Source organism: Mauremys mutica, chromosome 8 (assembly GCF_020497125.1).
Source record: "Mauremys mutica isolate MM-2020 ecotype Southern chromosome 8, ASM2049712v1, whole genome shotgun sequence".
Taxonomy (NCBI): Eukaryota; Metazoa; Chordata; order Testudines; family Geoemydidae; genus Mauremys; species Mauremys mutica.
Genome location: NC_059079.1, coordinates 45,128,864 through 45,149,683, shown reverse-complemented (window position 1 = coordinate 45,149,683; position 20,820 = coordinate 45,128,864). Strand labels below are relative to the sequence as shown.

General features: G+C 40.7%; 1 protein-coding gene across 1 annotated transcript in view; it reads left to right on the top strand.

Annotated features, from left to right (window-relative positions):
• Positions 1–18,956, top strand: part of CRB1 (crumbs cell polarity complex component 1) — a gene marked incomplete at its 5' end in the record, with an annotated part of 116,549 nt that extends 97,593 nt beyond the window's left edge. Inside the window, one exon of the mRNA XM_045027118.1 lies at positions 18,322–18,956. Within this exon, the coding sequence (XP_044883053.1) occupies positions 18,322–18,537 (216 nt within the window). The remainder of the gene's footprint in view (positions 1–18,321) is intronic.
• Positions 18,957–20,820: the final 1,864 nt, after the last annotated feature.

Sequence of the window (20,820 nt, the reverse complement as noted above, 5' to 3'; positions counted from 1 at the left end):
CGATCACCACATGTTGATCCCCCGATAAGTGTAGCCAAGCACTTATTTTGGTTCTGAAATGGGAGTGGTCAAAGAGCCCTTTTTTCTGGCCCAGGGACCCTTAGGCCTTGATTCAGGAAAGCATTCCTATTCAGGGAAACCACTGAAACATGTTTAAGTCCCTCTGAAGTCTGTTTAAGCACTTTTCAGTCCTTTCCTGAATCAGGGCCTTACTGCACACTGCTTACTATTTCATTACAAAGCACATATGGGTAGTGGTAATGCAGTAGCTCATTAGGTATTACTTGTAGTATAATGAATAACTCTAATACCAAAGTATTAGTACCTCACAATACACTTAAAGAAGCCATACACTAAGGATTGTTAGCTCAAAGGTCTATGACATGGGGTAATGTTTCCCGTTAAAATGAGGATGGCACGTAAATCTGTCTATGCATCACTTGCTGAACTGTGCTTGTACAGTACATTTTCCATCGCTGCGTTCCTAACAAACGTTCAGTTTTTGTTATGAAAATTCACTTGTGGAAAAATTGTGCACACTTTACTGAGCCTACAGGATAATTTTTCCACTACAAAAAGCAATGAAAGAATTCCCTTTGTTGAGGCTATGAAAGATGTTTTGGGTAGAGCCAGTTACATAAATAGCTGATTCTTTGATTGCATTTTATTGCTCATTTTTTAAACAAATAGGAAACAACGAAAATAACAAATCTTAACTTTATTCAAACAAAAATAGAGACAATGGACAATTCTCCTCTCACTTACACTGAGGTAATCCAGGAGTAACAACACTGAAGTAAATGGGGCAACACTGATGTAGAACTGGTGGAAGTCCGAGGAGTTTCAGAATCTGGCACACATTGTCCTGCACCATCCACCATCATAAGGAGCCCGGGATTGGTGGGAGAAGTTGGACCACACTGCCCAAAGGATGGCAATTTGGACTATAGACTGAGTTCAGCCACATCTGAAGAGGACGTAGGCACAGCCTGGCAAACTGGATACCTGTGTGCAGGTGGTGGCCATATGACCTAGTAACCTCAGGCATCCTTGGGCTGTGGTTGAGGGTTGAGACTGCAATTCCAGACAAAGGCAGCAAATGCTGTTGAACTCATAGAGTGTATCAGGGCCCCAACTAACTAGATTCTTTGAGTTCGGACCGGTGTTGACTTACTGCTATTCAGGATTAGGCCTGAACAATTGAGTAAACATAGTGTGAACTGAACATGAGAGAGGACTTCTTCTCTGGACTTGCCTTTCAGTATCCAATTGTCCAGATATGAATCCTCTTCTTCCTGAAGTTTGCTTTTATCATAATCATGCATTTGGTAAAAATCTGAGGAGCCAAAGAAAGATCAAAAGGGGAGCACAGTATACTGATAGTGCTGGTCCAGCACAATGAACTGGAGAATTGCTCAGGAGAAAAACGACCATCCTGAATCTCACATATCTGATGTATTTGTTGAGGTCACTGAGGTCAAGAACAAATCTAACCCCTCTCTTGGGTTTGGGAACCAGAAAATACCAGAAGTAGAATCCCTGACCCCAATGCAGCAGGGTTACCTCCTGCACAGCCTCCCCCAGAACTAGTAGGGACTGAATCTGCTTGAGGAGCAGTATCTTGTGAGAAGGGTCCCTGAAGAACGATGGGGTAGGAGGGTGGGGAGATACAATGGGTGGGTAGGAGGGTGGGAAGAACTGTATGGCACACCACGATCTAAGGGTAGGACCCAGCTGTCCATGGTTATTGAGTCCTAAACACCATAAAATGAGTCAGCTGGTCCCCAAGCAAGGGGAGACAGGGATGAAGAGGTCACCACTAGATTACTGCTTTGGAAACAGAAGTCAAAACAGGTGCCTGCCAGATGCCAGAGGAGGGCAGACTGGCTGGCTGAACCTATAATCAGAGGATCTCCACTTCTGGGATCTATGACCCTTTCTTGGGTAATCCCACTGCCTCACAGGGAAGGAGGACTGCCCAAAGAAAGCACCTTGAGTGGCATTGCTGTTGCTGCTGACTGTTATAGTGGCAGCTCTGTATTGTAAACTCCCAAGGAGCGCAAAATGGCCCAGAAATCCTTAAATGACTGCAGGGTGTCATTGGCCTTGCCCAAGAACAAAACCCAGTCATTGAAAGATAGGTCCTCGATATTCTGCCATACATTGGATGCAATGCTTGAGTTCTGCAGCCAGGAGGCCCCCTCCTGGTTACTGCTGAAGCCACAATTGTGGTCAAGGCATCTGCCATGTCCAGAGCTAACTGCAGCAAAATCTTGGCTACCAAATAGCCTTCTGAAACAAACACTTTAAACTCCTTTTTGGAGGCTTCTGGCAACTTGTCCGCAAACTTAGACATGGCCACAAGGTCTGCTAAACTGGAGTTAAAATTGAGAACATATAAGCAATCTAAAGGTAACAAACACTACAGTGTTGCTGTTATCACCCTAAAAACAAATGTTACAACCCCAGGAAAATCAAAGTTAAATTTTAAAATAGTCCAACTATGTTAAATTCTGGAAATGACTAGGTCAGACAAACAAAATGCTTGTGGACTCAAACCGGATTAAACTGATTTTAAAGACATAGTTTTTCTGTTTGTTTTACATGGTGTCATGGCAAAAAATGACCAATAATCTTTAAAAAAAAATCAGCAAATGTTAATAACACATGAGCTTTCTAAGAGTTTTAAGTACACAGGCAGTTTGAAGCATCTGTATTATTCTGTTAGTAGAAAACACTGTGCAACACTGCTACATTTCTTAAAGGACCTATATTTAAATTACTTTACTTGTATGCTAATTACCAAATTGCTTTTAAGATCCCAGATAATTAATTCTGTATTCAAAGAGTGAGTGTTGTAATTTTGGGGAGGATAAAGAGGTTGAATCCCTGCTTTAACTACAAAAATCAGCTCAGGCTTAACTATAAAATCATAACTAGTATTTCCATAATTATCTGAACCCTTGTATATCACACAGCATATCAAACTCTGTTGTTTGAAGTCTAGGCCCAAAGTTGAGAATATGAAATACCTTGAATATTCTACCATCAGAACAGCAGGGTAAATCCTGTCACATAAGGAAAAGATGGGGACTAACGAGGTGAATCTTAAAAGTGTTCTGTTTTAATTGTATAAACAAATCATTGAGTATTTGATAACCAGTGTATTTGGCATTATTCAGACTTAATACAGGTGAATGCTGTTTAACCAAACCTGTCTAATCCAAACCTGCATGATCTAAAATGTCTGCATTTTTCACAGCTGTTTCACTGATGCTAGACAGCCTAATTTCAGCACCTTTTAATCTCTTAAAATATCTATTTTCATTGATCACCGTAGCTGACTTTATGCCAGTGAATTCTGATTGAGAATGAATTTGACTCACATTTTGATTCAATAGAGTTTAAATTACAATTAATTTTATTCATGTGGTATTTTAAGGTATTAAATTCTAACTTCTCTGTTTGCATAAAGTATAGATATATGCATTTATTAAGTTAGGCGCTATATATTACAATACATGGAATTTATTGGCACCTGTTACAGTCTGTCATTAGCACACTCAGTCACCTATATATAAACCCCTGATTATCCAAATGCTTTGGATGCCCCTCAAGGTCTTCAGAAAAAACACTATGTGAAACTTGCATTCAAAATCTGAGGAAACTTTTAGCATTTTTATTTAATTCCATATTCATCTCAAATTGGACAGTAGCAGTACTAAGTCTTTTGTTTATTTCTGTACAGGGCTAATTCCCTTTCTTAGCACAAAAACATTAAGGGACTTCAAACGGATCTCAAGTCTATGTGGATGGCTAGTGGCACCTGCATTGCTTCTATTGAGAGAGAAATCAAAAGCACACACACTCTGACTTAAAAGAAAAAGGTCTTTATTGGTTTGGGGCAATTACAGATAATGAGATGGATGGGAACAGATCATTTCAATGTCTCTGAATATTTTAGCTCAAACAAGACCCTGAACACCCTTTACTCAGGCAATATGCCCACTGGAGTGCTGAGCTGGCACCAGGAGAGGAAAGCAAGGACTGTGTAAGTTATCGTAAACAGTATTTACATAAGGAAGAGTGATTGGCTGCTCAGTGTTTGTGATGGAGTGATTGTCCTAGCCTTAAAAATAACTAAAGGCCTGACCCTTGAGTTCAATGGAAATTCAGGCTGAGTTGGGACTGCAGAAGCCAGCTGGCCCTCAGTAGTGTCCATGTGCAGATAACTGCAACATCCCTGAAATTCAAACAAAATAGAAGCTTCAGCTTTTACATTTTTTCCCAAGCAAGAAGCTTCAGATGTCCAGCTGCCACAGCAGCAGCGCTGCAATATCCCCTGAGCACTCAGTTCTGTAGGATGCCTTGACAAAGACAAAATAAATGTATCCACCACAAATATATATGGGTCTGTTCTTCTCATAATTACTGTGGTAGCACCTAGAGACCTCAAGCAGTTTGGGGCCCCTTGTACTAGGTGCTGTACAAACATACTGGAAAAGGCATTCTCTGCCCCAGACAGCTTACATGCGAAAGGACAAGACCTAAGAGTGGAAAAGACAAATTATTCCTCTTATTGTTCTTACACATATTTTATGAGAGAATTGGAATGTTCCTCCTTTGTAGGTAGTGCCATGTGGGGTGACTGACATAATTGTTGGGGATTGTGGGCTATTTATGAGGGGAGAAATACCACACTGCTTTTTTACAGAGGACATTGGTGATAGCTGAAAGTGGATAGGCAAAAATAACATGTAAAAGTGTCTCAGAGCCGGTTCACCTCAGTGGGCAAAGATACCTTTTGATCTGACACAGAACAAAGTAAACAAAGCCTATTCTGCCCACCCTGAGGAGCTTCCACGCCATTTGGCTAAGATCAGGATCACATTCAAACTTGATACATGTTCAGTGAGGGACCAAACTATTTTCTGCTTTTACATGGAAATAGACTCAATTACCTAGCAGATTTTTTCCATCTTTAACTACTATGATTTTCAATAGAGCACGGAACTAGGAAGTTAAGGGAAAAGTCTCCAGAATTTCTTGCAATCCTCATGCCACCTACATCACTCTTTACAACACACTGGGAACACCCCATCAGGCATTCACTTCCATCTCCAAGTGATATCACAAAACAATGTGTACCCCAACTTCATCCAACGCACACTCAAACGCCAGACCATAACAGCAACGTCTGTAATGGTAAAGTAGAATAACATTTTACATGGGTGTCATCAGCCTTGCCCAGTACTTAATACAAGAGAATATGTGGTCAGAGTTCAAGTTGTGTGTCAGACAGAAAATCCCACACCTTCCTGTCAGCAACAGAGATACACCAAAATCCTAACATACCCATAGGCAAGTCAAATCTCTAAATCCAGTTAGGGACTATGTGTGAAGGCTGGAGTTCCAGCCAATGATAATCAAGATATGAAAGGCCAGGAATACATATTTTATATTGAATTTTATTTATCCTTTTCAAATATGCATTTATTTCAAAATTTCCTTCAAACCTAAATTTGCTGATGTTAGTTCTCCCTCATCTGGGCACTGATTGACTTTCTATTAGGAAACTGCTGACAAGATAAAAATATACACAAACTTGTTAACAAGAACTATAATTAACTACATAACAAAATAATGGTGGGGTGTCATGCGGTCAGGCAAGAAAATGTAGCCAATAAAGCTTTACCATTAATATTTACAGTTGGAAGCACTAGATGGCTGCAATCTAAGTGCTGCACCAACAAACGATAGCTGTTGACTTGATATCTTGTAGGCTGACAGTGTGAAATATTCAAATAGGGACTTTCTTAATCATCACTTGGCAGCATCATGGTAATGCTAGGTAATACCACATGGCTGGGGAAAAAAGTTCACTGGATATTGTTTGCATTATTATCCTTTTCTGATTAGCAGATTTGCATTGAGTTGAAGTACTCATGGAGTGCTGGCCAGTTATAACAAAACTGGGAATCGTGACTCTCCGTTTCCATTCCAGACTGCCACTGACTTACTATGTTACAAGGGCAAATCACTCACCTTCATTACCTTCATCTTCCCGTCAGAGTTGTGAGGCTTAATAATTACAAAGAACTGAGAAACTCGGACAAAATACAGTCTGTTACTGCAAACTATTAATAATAATTATTACAGAAATCAGGATATTATACAATGGAGATAGGTATAACAGGTACACTCTGATCCTAGGGCAAATAGTACAATGCCCCAGCTTTGGGTCAGCTTGTGACTAGCACTTGGGTAGATGCTCAGAGGAAAAAGGCTCAATACGTCTCCCCCACTTTGTGAGATCTATACAAGGACCAGTCATGCATTCTAGCCCAGAGCGTATGGGGAGAAGTAGGACCAGGGCTTCACCTCCCTCTGCAGAAGCCCATGGAAAGGGATGGCATCTCTAGGGGGGCTGGTGACCTGTGGTAGCACTACCACCAACATAGACCAGTGCCAAAATAGTGTAATTTGGCCCTTTGTGTATGTGATGATGTTGCCCTGCAGTCACTATTCTAGTGTTGAACTCCAGTGATCTAATTTCAGAGACAATAAAGGACCTACAACTAATACCATTTAAGGGACATCTCTTTTAGCTCAAGTACTGGAAATTTTGGAGTTTGTAATCTTAGGAAGGACCCAGACAGATTAGAGAATTATCTCACAATTGCATTGTTGCACACAGTACAGCCATTTGTTATAGTGGGGGAGGGTGGCGAATACACTACCACATAAAAATGTGTTGTGATAATGGGGAAGCCTTTAAGCACCTCAACGCTCTGCAGTGTGAAGTGGTGGACAGTGTATACCTGCCATATCAGTAATGATTATAATGAGACAGAGGGGTGGGGATACGGAAACACTCCCTGCCCATATCTATCTGTGACCACCAATGGTGGCCTCGGTTGAAGCTAAGTCTAAACCTTTTGCTTCACATATTATCTTGTCACTCTTCTCGGCCCTACATTGCTGTGGGGAGAGGGGAGCAGGGGCATCTCATTAGAAGTGAGCAAATAGCAAATACAATGTACAATAGCCACACGGAATATTTACACTTACCTCAAATGGCAAAGAGATGTTCATTTTGTCTGAGACTTTCAAAGGGACCTATGAGAGTTAGGTGCCCAATTCACACTGAAAATCACAGGAGTTTGGTGCCTCTCTTGGGCCCCTTTGAAAATCCCAATCGTAAGGCCTATCATGCCCATATGTGAGTAGGTGGCCAAGAGATGACAAGCACCTTCAGCTCCCACTGTCTTCAGTGGAAGATTAGAATGCCCATTGCTTCTCGGAAGATGCTCAGCATGCCACGGGATTGGGCCACAATTTGTGCTCATTGTGACAATATGCACCTACGCTGGCTGCATACAGAAATTAGTCACAGCGAGGTCATACATTTCCCATAGCATTCTTCTATTTTTATTGACCAATGGCATTTGTTCCTCTGTCAGAACTCGCTAGTAACAAATACTGTGTCCGCACATCTTTTGGAGCACAGCATGCAGGGCCCACAGCATGCCTTGGAATTGTAGTGCTGTCTGCAGGATCTGGATTGGACAGATCTTTCATTGGAATTGGTCAGAACAAATATTCTTCATTCACAAGGTAAATTATTTCTACAGAGAGACTAGTGACTAGGGGCCAGATGATAAAAGATGCCCTTTGTTAAACTTGTGCAATTCCATTAAAGTCAAATGAAATCAGCTGGGATCACACACAGGGGCCAGGATTTGACTGTATGTGTTGAAAAGAATGCAAGTTGATATGCAATGGCAAGGCTAATGCACTAAGCATTGCGTGCCTGATTCCAGGGGATAAGAATCAGAACTGGATGTTCATTCCAGATGAGAAAAAATGTGTGAATTAGTCTAAGTTTAAAAAAATGAAAGGTTTAAATAGTTCAGCATGCTCCCTGCCATGCAGATTGGCAATCCAGATGCATGTCATCCATCTCTCCTTAGCCTCTGCCCAGCTCATCTATGTCCAAATCTTGCCACTTCTTCCAACAGAACGTTTCATCCAGGCCCTCATTATCCCCCATTTTGAATGTTACAACCTCTTCCTCTGCTCTGTCCTCTCTCCGTCAATGCCCACATCACCCCAAGTCATACAAAAGGCTGTTCAGAGATTGCCCATCTTGCCCATTGCTCTAACCTCTGCAATGAATCCCTCCATTTCTTCCCTGTTCTGCAGCACCAACTCCTCCTCACCATCAGTTCTTGTGTATTTCTACCCCTCCCTACTTACCTGCTCTTAGCTTTCAACATCTTGCCCTGCCCTCCACTCCTCCCCCCCACCACCAATGCCAGCTTTGGCTCCCCATTCATCCACTTCAGCCACAAGCCACTTCCACATAGCCTGTATGCATGGTACACCCTCCCTAAACAGACCTGTAAAGCCTCTGCCCTTAGCTCCTCCAAATTCTTCCTCAAGACCCATTTTCTGCCATGGCACCTACAAGAAATTAACCAGCTAAATATAGCTGGATAGGGGGCAGTAGGAGATAGTTACTGTTTTAAATAATCTTTTGACTGGGTATTTTATCCATCCTCTTAAATTGCTTGTCTTCTGAGGCTTAGATCCTGTGGTGGGAATCTGTCCATGTGGATGTTTTACCTTTCAGGTATCGAGCCTTAGGTTGTAAGATTATTTTCCTATATATGAGGCCAGCACCTAACATACTGTGCCGTGGTGCTACCATAAACCAAGTAATAATTATATGTAATAACTAGAAGCTTTACCCAAACTGAAGGGAATGTCAATCCACAAAGACTGACACATTTACTAAAACACTGTGTCTTATTGTTTGCCTGGTCTGAGATTTAGCAACTGTGGGCCAAATTTGTCCTGAGCCTAATTTCATTTAGTTCAGGGGGTTTACATGAGGGGTGCATTTGCCCTCTTGTGTTTTTAAATTGCAGCAGATGGTTAAGTTTTACACGAGAGGCTGTCAGTAGAATTTTAAAAGGCATCTGATAACAACACACTGAAGCTGTACATTCAATCTGTGCAGAACCAGCAGAATGGTCCTGAACAGAACTTGAGCACATTTGTAAAATTAGCATTGGCAGTCGCTGCAAAACGGTATCAGTTTGTATGCTAAAAGCCCACTCCTTAATAATGGCTTTTCTCCTGAAGCAGCCAATTGAAGCATTCTACTCCAGAGATGGAGAAGTGATGGTGAAGGAGAAAAGGCATTTCAGACTCAGTCCTGCAAGGTACAGACCAAAGCATTTAACTATGTGCTTAAGGGACTATGCACATGCTTGAAATTAAGCACATACATGATGGGAACCAGAATGTTGAGCACTCAGTGTAGGTAACACATAGGAATCCCGCTAGAAAAGATCACTCTTATTAGGTTGCCTCCTGTCTAAAAAGACCACCCCAAATAATCTCCAAATATACCGAATGCAATGCTGCCTTGTCAGACCACTTCCATTAACCAACCAATATTGTAGAATGAATACAACACAAACAAGATATTAATATAGCAAGCAGTTACAGAAAATATACTTTAGATTTATTTGTCCTTTGTGACGTTCTTTATAAGTCATTCGTTAGAGTCAGCTACTGAGTTCAGCAAATCTGGATTTCCAAGGGCTAATAATGTAAATAAAATGTTAGTTTAACTGACTATTGGTGCAACCAAATACTGGAATTTTGGCAAGAGTGGCTTGTTTTGGTTTACACATTGCACCATTTTTAAGAGCTCTAGGAACACTGATGATGGCCCTGATCCTGCAGTTTGAATCACATGAGCAAAATCCCATGAGTCGTAACTATGCAGATCAGATGGCAGGATTGAGGCCAACATTTGTAATTCCCATGTTTTAGCTGATGACATCTGCCTCACTGTTAATATGAGACTCTTATAGGGTTCAGTCCTCAACTCCCCTTGAAATCAGTAGGTGAAACCTGGCCTCACTGCAGTAAAAATGAGCTTTGCCATTGACTTCAATAGGGCCAGAATTTCTTCCAGTGAGAATGAATGTTCTCAGTACCTCCCAAGGCTCATTCTTCACCTTGCTAGGCTAGATTACAATAGACAGCTAAATCCAGAGATTTCAATCATCTGCGTATGCGCTCGCTTTCTAATGGGAGGTCACAGATGAGATGTTTCTTGCTTGAAAAAACAGACTATACAATCCAGGTTAGCGATTGATCACAATAGCTACAACCAGCTGTCCCCCAACATTTACTTCGAAATTGCCAGCAGAAATGGCTGTTAGACAACTAAGTTTTGATAGTTCCAAGAAAGGAATTTACTCAGCTCATGCAGTGCATTTAAGCCATTCAGCCTATGTTCTATACTTCAGTGGAGAGTTGGCAATGATGATTATGATTAGTCACTTCTGAGACTCTTTTAGAAAAAGGTTCAGAGAATAACATTCAGCGAGACGACATTGCAGGTATTAATAAAACCATAAAATAGATAAAATAAAATTAAGGTTTAAATGATAGGTTGAAGGAATTAGACTAATGGTCGTTACATGGGTGAGTTAAAGAAAGAGCTTGTCACCTCCAAAAGTCTGGGCAAAATAGAGCTCAAAGTAGACATGAATCTGTTAAATTCAACTGAGTCCATAGTGTCTATTTTTTTTAGATAGAGAAACCAACATACAGGTCTGCACAGCTCCCAGACGCTGCTGGTTGATGTTTAATATTGGAACAGCAGCTGTTTATTCTAGGTGATTCTAGCCAGAGCAATCAGTGTTCATCTGTGAATGTAAAGAACTCACAGCATTTTAAACAGAAAAAGGAAAATTCATTTAGCCCTGCATGTGTTGCTAATTTAATGCCATTTTAAGGTATTGGGACAAAGTCAAGATATTAATTTATTGCTACTTTACTGTTGTTATAAATAAAGTGGGGCCCCATATGCCCCAAGCCAGAGGTTATCAGTGTATCACATTAGAGTAGGTTTGTGTACAAGTGGCTGGATTTCTTACTGAACTACTGAGGTTCCTGTTGGAAATGAACCTTCGAATAATTTTCTGATAAGAAGGTTGCAAATCCTTAATGAAATAAGATCAATGTATCTATGAATTTTTAATCAATGTTATGGCTTTTCTTTGACTGATCAAATTATTATTATATGCCCTCACCCCCTTTAAAGTAATTCTGACATAGATTAGAACTACTCAAGCCAATAGTTGCTCATTACTTAGGCAAATGTTTTTGGTTTCTGGGCAGTAAACATGAAGACATGAACCAGATTTGCTTCAGTAGGAATTAAGCGATAAGCTGACCAATAGTGTCAGGACTCACCGTTACTCACCCAGGAAAACAGGACACCTCTGGGCTAACTGTTCAGGGAAGTGTAATTGTTCCTTAGATGTAGGAGATCTGGGCTGATTAGACTTCACAGTTCAGTACTTTTTAGGGAAGTATTATAAGTATTGTTTGTTATCTGTTACTAGGGTGACCTGACAGCAAATGTGAAAAATCGGGATGGGGGTGGGGGGATAATAGGAGCCTATATAAGAAAAAGACCCAAAAATCAGGACTGTCTCTATAAAATCGGGACATCTGGTCCCCCTGTCTGTTACTCAGATCAAGGAATGCTGGTGGTGCACATCGGCAGCTGCACACTTCTAAGCAAGTGATGCAAATGGCAGTGGAGGGTATGTTCCTGAGGCTCTACAATTTCCCATATTTTAAAACTGCCAGAATATTTTATTCTGTCTTGCTAAACTGCCCGATTATGGCTGTTCCTATGTGGGTGCTGGAATAAAAGGGGACCGCTTCCTGTGCTAGAGGCAGCCAGAATCCAGCCATTTGTGCTTTCTGAGTGCAAGCTGCCACACGTGATTCTGGACATATCACATGCCCCAACAAAGACATTTATTCTCAGGCCATGTCACTACTTGCCCTATGCAACAGCAAACACCAAGATGGCAGCACCAGGGGAGCACATGTGGCTCGTTTTGCACAGATACAGTAAGAGCCATTTTGGCCTGCATCTCCCCCGCACCCCATACCTGGAGACACAGGGCCTAGTTTTCTGATCACTCATATTTGCATAAATCAGGATTAATTCCAGTGAAGCCACTAGAGCCACAGTAGTATAAAATAACGTGAGACGAGAATGAGGCCCATAATGCCTCCTGGCACATCTCCTCAGGCACTACCCCGTACACCCCACACCCTCCCCCAGCACTCCACTGACTCCCAGAGCCAGAAGTCAGCCAGACATTTTTCAAATGTTTTCCAGTCAAAACGTGTTCTCATGGGGGCAACCCCACCCATTCTACACTATTAATTTTCAGAAGGGAGAAATTCCTTTGCTACAAATTTTCTTCAAAGAGTGAGAAGCGATTACAAAAGAATGATGTGTGTTATGTGGCTTTGGCTTTGCAGTTGGGCCCTGCTTCCAGCAGTCTGCCCACACACAACACAATGGGAGCTGGGAACTAAGTATGTACGTCTAGAGTGCACTAACAAAATTGCCTGCCTGGTAATCTTAGTAGGCCTTTAAAAGTAAAAGGACTTGATTCTCACCTTTCACCCTAGAGGAGGATGCATGCCAGAGCTGTCCTGTGGACAGTGCATACATAAGCCTTTGGAATCTGGGGAATGTAAGTGATTATTGGTTACTGCGTATAAGGTTGTTTAGCTTTGCTTGCACTATCAGGGGAGTTGAGGTCACTTAAGTTTCAACTATTCTCTCTTGCTGCTGTGTATGTGATTTCCACAGTCTAAGTGCAAACTGCCATAGAAGGTTTGTGTGCATGTGACCCCGGAGCACTCACTCAGCTGCCGTTTAAATGACTTACTTTAGCTTTAGCGTGCTCTAGATGAAACCAGTATTTTTCCTTCACTTCACAATCCTACAAATCCTCAGAATAGCATCCAGGAAAACAGGACACCTCTGGGCTAACTGCTCAGGGAAGTGTAACTGTTTCTTAGATGTAGGAGATCTGGGCTGATTAGACTTCACAGTTCTGTACTTTTTAGGGAAGTATTGTAAATATTATTGGTTATTGTTTTCCCAATACTGAATGGAACTGACATAATTCTGCAAACACAGCATCAGTGTCCTATTTCATCCACAGTCTGGAATCTACAATAGCCATTCACAAACCCAATTCAAGAATTACCAATGGATTCTAGTAATTTATGTTAAAAATCTCTAGCCCAACTTAGTGAGTGATGTAACATAAACATCGAAGTTTCTTTTTGCTTAAGTCCAGTAGCTAATTAAGAGCAATTGAGTAACATTGACTTTTATTATTTTCTTGCATAAAAAGGTATAAAAATACCATCTTGCACAAGTTTTTCTTTGACTCACAAAGCAATGAGCCCTGAGTAAAGGTCTGTTGATGATTGTTATCTGCAGTAGGATGAAGTGCAAAATTTAGCAACAGGTGTAATGAACCAATAATAAAGGCTAGGATTCAGAGGAGCCCTAAGGGAATTAGGCACCCAGCTCCCATAGGCCCCTTGGAAAACCTCGGCCAAACATAGCTTTTGTTTGTTTGGTTTTTGGCAAGACTGAGGTGAACATGAAGATAAGGCTGTGACTCCCAAATGCTGGATACTGACCTTCTGGATACTTATAAGCAGGCCCTGATCCTGAAAGCCACTCCATGTTGATGGACCCCTATGACTGTATGGTGCCCCTGTGAAGTCATGGTGTTTCATGCAAGTACAAAGGCTGCCGACATGGAATAGTTTGCAGGATCCAGGCTTTATAGTATAGGCAAAGAATTTAAGAAATTACATCACCCATTCAGGCACTATGCTGTGCCCATCACCATGGTGCTGGAGTACCTCAGAGCCATCCCTCCATCTATAGTGGTCACCATTAAGCAGCAAGCATTTGCCAATAATTATTCACATTGGGAGTGGACATCACAGTTCATGCCTATAAATTGGTCACTATTATAATCTTTATGATATTACCTAACATTAGTCATTTAGTATTACATCTGTTCCCTACATACAGTTAATTATTTGTAAACAGCACTGTACTTGGATTAGAAAACAACTGTGTGGTTGTTAGCAAATATAGAATTTTGAAAGGCAGCCACTGAGTATAACATTATCTTTTAGGTCATTCTGATAACCAGCTGTCTTGAAGAATAATGTTACAACATGCTCCTATTTAGGAAGTTTCCAGGTGTTCTGTAGCACTTTGTTTGTGCTGAGACATAATAAAATATACCACACATCCTTCCTTGCTTCTCAGGATATTTTTTCTCTCTGCTCTTAGTGCTCTAGGGAAAACTGCTTGTGTTGGATCCCATTACAGCCCTGTGACAAACCGATTAAGCATATTGTATACTGAAAGCAAGTGGCCATGACCTAATGCTCAGATCAAAGATGGAGCTCTTAACACAGCTAGCATGGGAAAGTTGGCATAGTATAATAGCAAAATGTGATGCTAAATTGAAAAGTGATGTACCGCTGTGATGATCTGTGCAGAGACATTACCCATATATTACTCAGTGCCTCAGTACTGCAGGAGTCTTAGAATAGTGGATGACCTTACATGTATCACAGGCCAGTGAACACCTTATTCCTGTTGGTAAGCAGTTACTCACATGAGGAATCACATTAGAGTCCATGGGACTAGTTATGTGGGCAACTGCTCACTAATGCAAGTGAGGGGTTCACAGTCTGGCTCCCTACAAAGTGCAAGGCAATAGCCAGGGAAAATAACAGGATGAGTTTAGACAGAGGTATGACTTTAATTCTTCATTTCCTGCTTTTAAATCCAGCCCCTACCATTATTCAAACATGTTTTTATTGTGAGTTTGTTAATTGACACCACCCCCACTTAAAAATCAGGACAGTTATGTTCCTAAAGATGCTGCTCAGGGCGTCATCTTTCCTGGGACCATGGAAGATTTTTTTTCATGTTTCCAAGTGTTGTCATCAATACCAAGTATTGTGACAAGCCAATCCTGATGCCCACAGTCGAGATTTCAGATTCTTTTTTCAGACAATACAATTTCTTTTATGTTTTCCAAATTAAATTAACTGTTCAGCAATCAATTAGTGAAGAAACAGTTGATCCTGATGGGACCAGACTACAGAACCTTCTGGCAACTCTACATCAGTTCACTGCTGATGCTAATTGGGCTACCCGCACTGTAAACCTGAGCTTTGCTATGAGAGCTGACAGATCAGGAGGATAGTCCATGACCCACAGTTTTTAATAGCTCAATAGGGCCTAGCCGAGTGGATTGAGGAAGGATGAATGTTTTTAATATTGGAAAATCAGCAGTGAACACTGAACAGAGAAGTAAAGTTGGTCAATATGTCCCTTTATGATAGAAAATGGTTCTGTAGATCTTACTCAAAGCTGTAGCCACTTGACAGATTGGATCAGGTTGTGATGTTTTGACAGGTTTCAATTCTAGGAACATCTGCAGCTCCACTGGCTTCCTCCAGTGTAGGTCACTGTCCAGTCAAGAATGCTCCTAAATCAAACACAAGAGGCATACAGAAGAGGCTGTGTTCCTCTCCATAACAGCATTTCTATAGTCATTTCTATTGCACTAGACTAGAATATCCAGGCACAGAATGGTTATGCACAAGGATAAGAATTCAGTGATAAATTAAGCAGAATGACTACTGCGAAACAACAGAAATGTATTTATATACTGATCACTATATAGTACGAATGCAGCTTGGATAATTCTGGATTTATTCCTATTGTATTTGTGTTTTTTCATCCTATAAATTACCATACAATTTTTTTTGTGTGTAAACCTCATCTCCAAAAAAATACATTGATAGGACATGAACTTAGAATCTACTATTGATTCAAGTCTCTCTATAGGTGTAGTTATAATAGGATTTACACTATTGCTGATTGGGAAAACATCAGATAGATTCACAGAGTTTAAGATGAGAGGGGACCATTAGGTTCTGTAGTCTGACTTCTTGTCTATCGCGAGTTATTAAATGTAAGCTCGTAACCACTGTATTGAGCACAATAATTTGTACAGATGGTCCCATTCAAACCCAGGAACACAGAGTTAACCGTGAGTGAGGGGAAAGGATAAACTTGTGGCACTGCCTGGGATGCAGGAGACAGGGCAATTAACTTAATCCACCTGTGCCTTATTTCCTCAATCTGTAACATGGAGGTGATACCTCCTAGGGTGTCATAAGGATAAAAATCCATTCATGATTGTGTGATGCTCTGGTACTACAAGGGCCATATAAGCACATAGAGACACACATAGAGAGAAGTGAATCTCCAACAGAAATAGAAAACAATATTTAAAAAATGCCAGCTGAAGAGCTTATGAAATGACATTCCCAATATGACACAATAATATAGTAAACTGACATGTTGTGTTGCCTCATCTCAGGTATTCGGGTACTGTGTGATCTGTCACCTGGAGTAGGTTATTTCTATACAGGAAAATTAATTATTTTTTAAATCATAGACGAGTCATATTTAACAATCAAGGGCAGAGGAGAGAGTAATTGCAGCTGGTCATAAAGCCCCCGAGGAGAGACCTTGAGCCAAACTTGCTTTCATTATTGTAGCTGGATTTTTTTAAATCCAGAAAGAAAAGATTCTTTTAATTTTTTCCTGTGGCACTGTCATTGTATTGCAGAAGAATCTGAACAGTGGGGTTCAAGATGTGTATATTTGGCATTTATAGAGAATTAATGCCCAGCTTAGAGTATCCCTATTCTGAATGCAGTATTATCCTCAGCACTAGGACTATCCCTGTATACTCCATGGGAATGACTATTAAGCAGATCACTCAGTGTGGGTAATAGTATTCTGTAACAAGCTGTACCTAACTCTCTGGGAAATGGGATTTGAGTTCTGACCTGCTGTTTTCTGTTTCTAAACATTTTGGATTCGAAAGTTCTGCCGCAAGCACATGTGCATCTACAACAGTTCAATTGTCACTTGTAATACAAATCAAAAGATGATGGCAAAATCTGCCTGGAAGACCAATTCCTTGCAGGGTCATTCTGTCCATAGGGACCATTTTTCCATGGCACCCACATCATTTCAATGGCTTCCATGACTGCAGAAAGACTCTTTTAAACAAATGTTTTCATCTGCCAAAAATCCAACACTAAAAAGTGTTTCTGGCAGATTTGTTTGCCTGTATATGGTGCATGTGGATATTATTACCTTTCCCATTGCTGTATGAAAACAGGGTATAAAGGAATACAATCTATATATCCATCCTGTACTGTATTGCTTCCTGAAAAGGAATTATGGAAACATGGGCATAGCTCCATAATTAAAGACGCAACCTCTATAGATAGTAGTCGATGTGGGGGGATACTACAAAATGTTTTCTGTGAATATTTATTGATTTGAATTTCCCATCAAAGGCATTTCAGTTATGTTCATGTGTGTCCTTTGTGTGTTCTCAGTTTGAAACCTACCTACACCACCAGACATTGTTTAGGGTCCAAACAAGGATCCACCAACCCTATTGTGTCTATTGTGCTGTTTGCTAGAATAGCTACCGTGTTGTGTTTCTACCACTTTTTTAGGATAAGGTTGTTGGCCTATCAAGCACTCAACCCTCATCCAGGATCAGTGGGCTGCTTTTCTCTGGTCTCTGCCCTTAGATCTGTCTGGCTTAGGTGGGCCTACCAAAATTCCCATCAGCAGAGGTCTCAGGGTCAGTGGAATATCCAAGTCTTTCCACTACCTGAAGATGCAGTCCCCAGGGAGGGTTTGTGTGTTTGCCTTATGGAAATATTCCAGGAAACAACTGTACTGGCAGGAATATTCAAAGGAATGGTGTATTTTACAAAAGTATTTATGGAAAGCAAAATCTGAAATTGTAAATGCAAGTCTTCGCACCAGAAACCTGATTCATCCAGTGAGGGAAACAGGAATGCCATGTGCTTATGTATCCAATGAAAACTGTTAACATTTAAAATATCATAGAATTGCAATGAACTGCTTGTGAACAATCTATGGACAAAGAATTGTTAGTAAAAACAATTCAGCAAACAATTTCTGAATACTAACTCCATTTGTGAAAAACACAATCTGCTCACAAATAATTTGCAAACAGAAAGAAAGTTGTAAAATAAACTAGTCATTATACACAATTCACTTAGTTCTGGGTAGGTGCTTAAAAGATAACATGCTGCAATAGATTTACTTTCCATAGGACCTAAAGCACCAAACTTTGGAAGGCTAATCTACTTTTCTACTAGCAAATATGTTCTTTACAATATTAGATCTTACATTATATTTGAAATTATTATTCCAGAATGTTTTCCTACCATGGTAGCTCCAGTATGTGTGCCTCTATGTTCTTAACATCAATTATATTGCAATTATTTCAATCCTTTCAGTTGACAGCTGACTTGATCTCGAACATATTCACCGCCATTGGCTCAGTAACGTTGGCCTTGTTATTGATCCTCTTCTTGGCAGTTGTGATTTCCGTCATAGCTGCTAACAAACGAGCAACTCAAGGGACCTACAGCCCCAGCCGGCAGGAGAAAGAGGGATCCCGTGTGGAGATGTGGAACATGGTGCAGCCACCACCGATGGAAAGACTGATATAGCAGAAAACACTCCTCTGTGCTACACACTGGCAGGCATCTGGCTGAAAGGAAATAGAGTGAATATGATGGAAATGGTGGTTAATTTTGTTTTTCATACCAAGGAATATGTGATGACTTTAGAGGCTGTTGAAAATATTTGGCATTTAATCCAATAACCTTAAGGGTCTTTAGTATTTGAGTGAACTGATGCCAGCTTCTTGGACTTCTTGAACTTGGACCAGCTTCTCAAAGGACAATTTTGTTTGCACTGTAATTTTCAGCCTTGGTAATCAGTGGTACACCTTACAGAGTGTAATGACTTCTGGGAAACATGTAAGTGCCTGTCTCTCAGATACAGTTTGAACCACAGCTTCTGTTTTGCTTTTCCCTTTGACAGCCTAGTGATCATTGTTGCAGAAGACAACACAGAGAAATAAAATAAGCCTGTACAATAAATACATCATAATTATGTCATGAGAGGTATTAGCATTAGAACTGTGTCTCGGCATATCTACTTTCATTCTTTAATCAGGGATTAAAAGGAAGGTCTGGGGAAGCTCCCCATGAAGCAAAATAAACCTTTTGAAAGTTATTGGCTTGCTTCCCTTCAATGCGCTCATTTCACCTGCTGTTTCACCACCCTTTTCTAATGCCAGTAGCCTTCTGTAACAAACATGTGCCCTTCTCTAAGCATCAAAAACGACACTCTAAACTGTTAAGATGACACAGGTTATTTAACCAGATCTCTTTAAAGGCATGGAATCTAAACATCATTTCAACCCTGCATTCCCCACCACTGTCTTGTTCTGACTACATCACTACACTAATGTGCACTACTAGCCCTCATGCAACCCAGGTCATAAATAGACATTAAAGTACAAAACAGACAAGCTTGCTCAAAAATGTGCTGCCCAAGATTCCTGGAAAATATCAGGAAAGGAGAAGGATTGTCTTGTACCTAAAGCGCCAGACTGGGAATCATGAGATATGGGTTCCCAGCTTTGCAGCAGATTTCACATGTGACCTCGGGCAAGTCATTCACCTTTCTGTGCCTCGGTTTCCCTCTATTGGGGGATGATGATATTTGTCTATCTCATTTCCTTAATATATGTCAAAACTTTTGTGGCAAGAGCTAGAGAAATGTAAAATATAATTGATGGAGCAAAGGAAAGTTTGGAAAGTCTCCTAACAATACAGACACAAAGGGGTAATTTTTCAACAGGACTTAAGGCTCAACCACGCCATTGGTGGGGGTAACTAGCACCTGCCAAAATGCATCCACATTTTTTTGTGCTTACAAGTTACATGTAGGTGCAGATGTTATCAGCACACATCTGGCTAGCTGGTTTGCATATAGAGTCAGGTAGTTAAAGTGTAACTAAGCTTTAAGCTCCCACAAATGCTCACTGAATGGAGGCGAGGCCACTGAAAATTCCCCCCCCCACCCAAATTACTTCTCCTGGAGTTCCAAGTGCATAGCATTTTTCATAGCCCCTCAGTCCTATTCCAGATTTGGACATGTACATGACTCAAATGGTTATGGCAGTACTAGAACTGAGATCAGCTGGATCTACTAACTAAGCCTTTTTAAATGGCCAAACCCCAGTCCTCAATGGGCTACTGAGGACCAAATCTGACCAAAGTTTATATTCTTTATGGACTATCAGCCGATTACAGAGAACAATCAAGAGGGGAAAAAACAAGCTTCTGTCCAGCACTAAAACACCTAGTGAAACAGGAAACCAACAGAAACCAACACAGAAGCTCCTTAGTTACAACTCCTGCAGCTCCACTGAAGTGAAATACCTTGAACTCAGTGGAATTGCACAGACTATAAAGCTAGGGTAGAATCTGGTGCACCGTATATTTTGAATGAGTAGATGTCAGTTATCTTTTAAGTGGCTCCTGACTTCAATGAACCCAAATGACAGCTACTAACAGAAAGAAAGAAAAACCAAAAATATTATAGTAGATACAGCGGAGCTTTAGCTGAGCCGTTAGCAGAGTTTAATTTGTTTATTATTACATTCAGATGACTGACACTGAGGCCCTCAGCACTGGCTTACAACTTAGCTTAGCTTAGCCATTATAGTATGAGACTAGTCCTGCTGACTCAGACTAATAAGGAACACAAGGAGGTTTGGTATGTATAGAGATACGCAAAATTTTTCAGATTAAATTTATTTCACCAAAAAAATGAAGATTTGGATTAACCAACACATGCAACACACCCACTGAGCCCAAACACAATCCCATCCACTGTTTTGGCATCATCACCACCCCAAGCTGCTCCCCACATCTCTC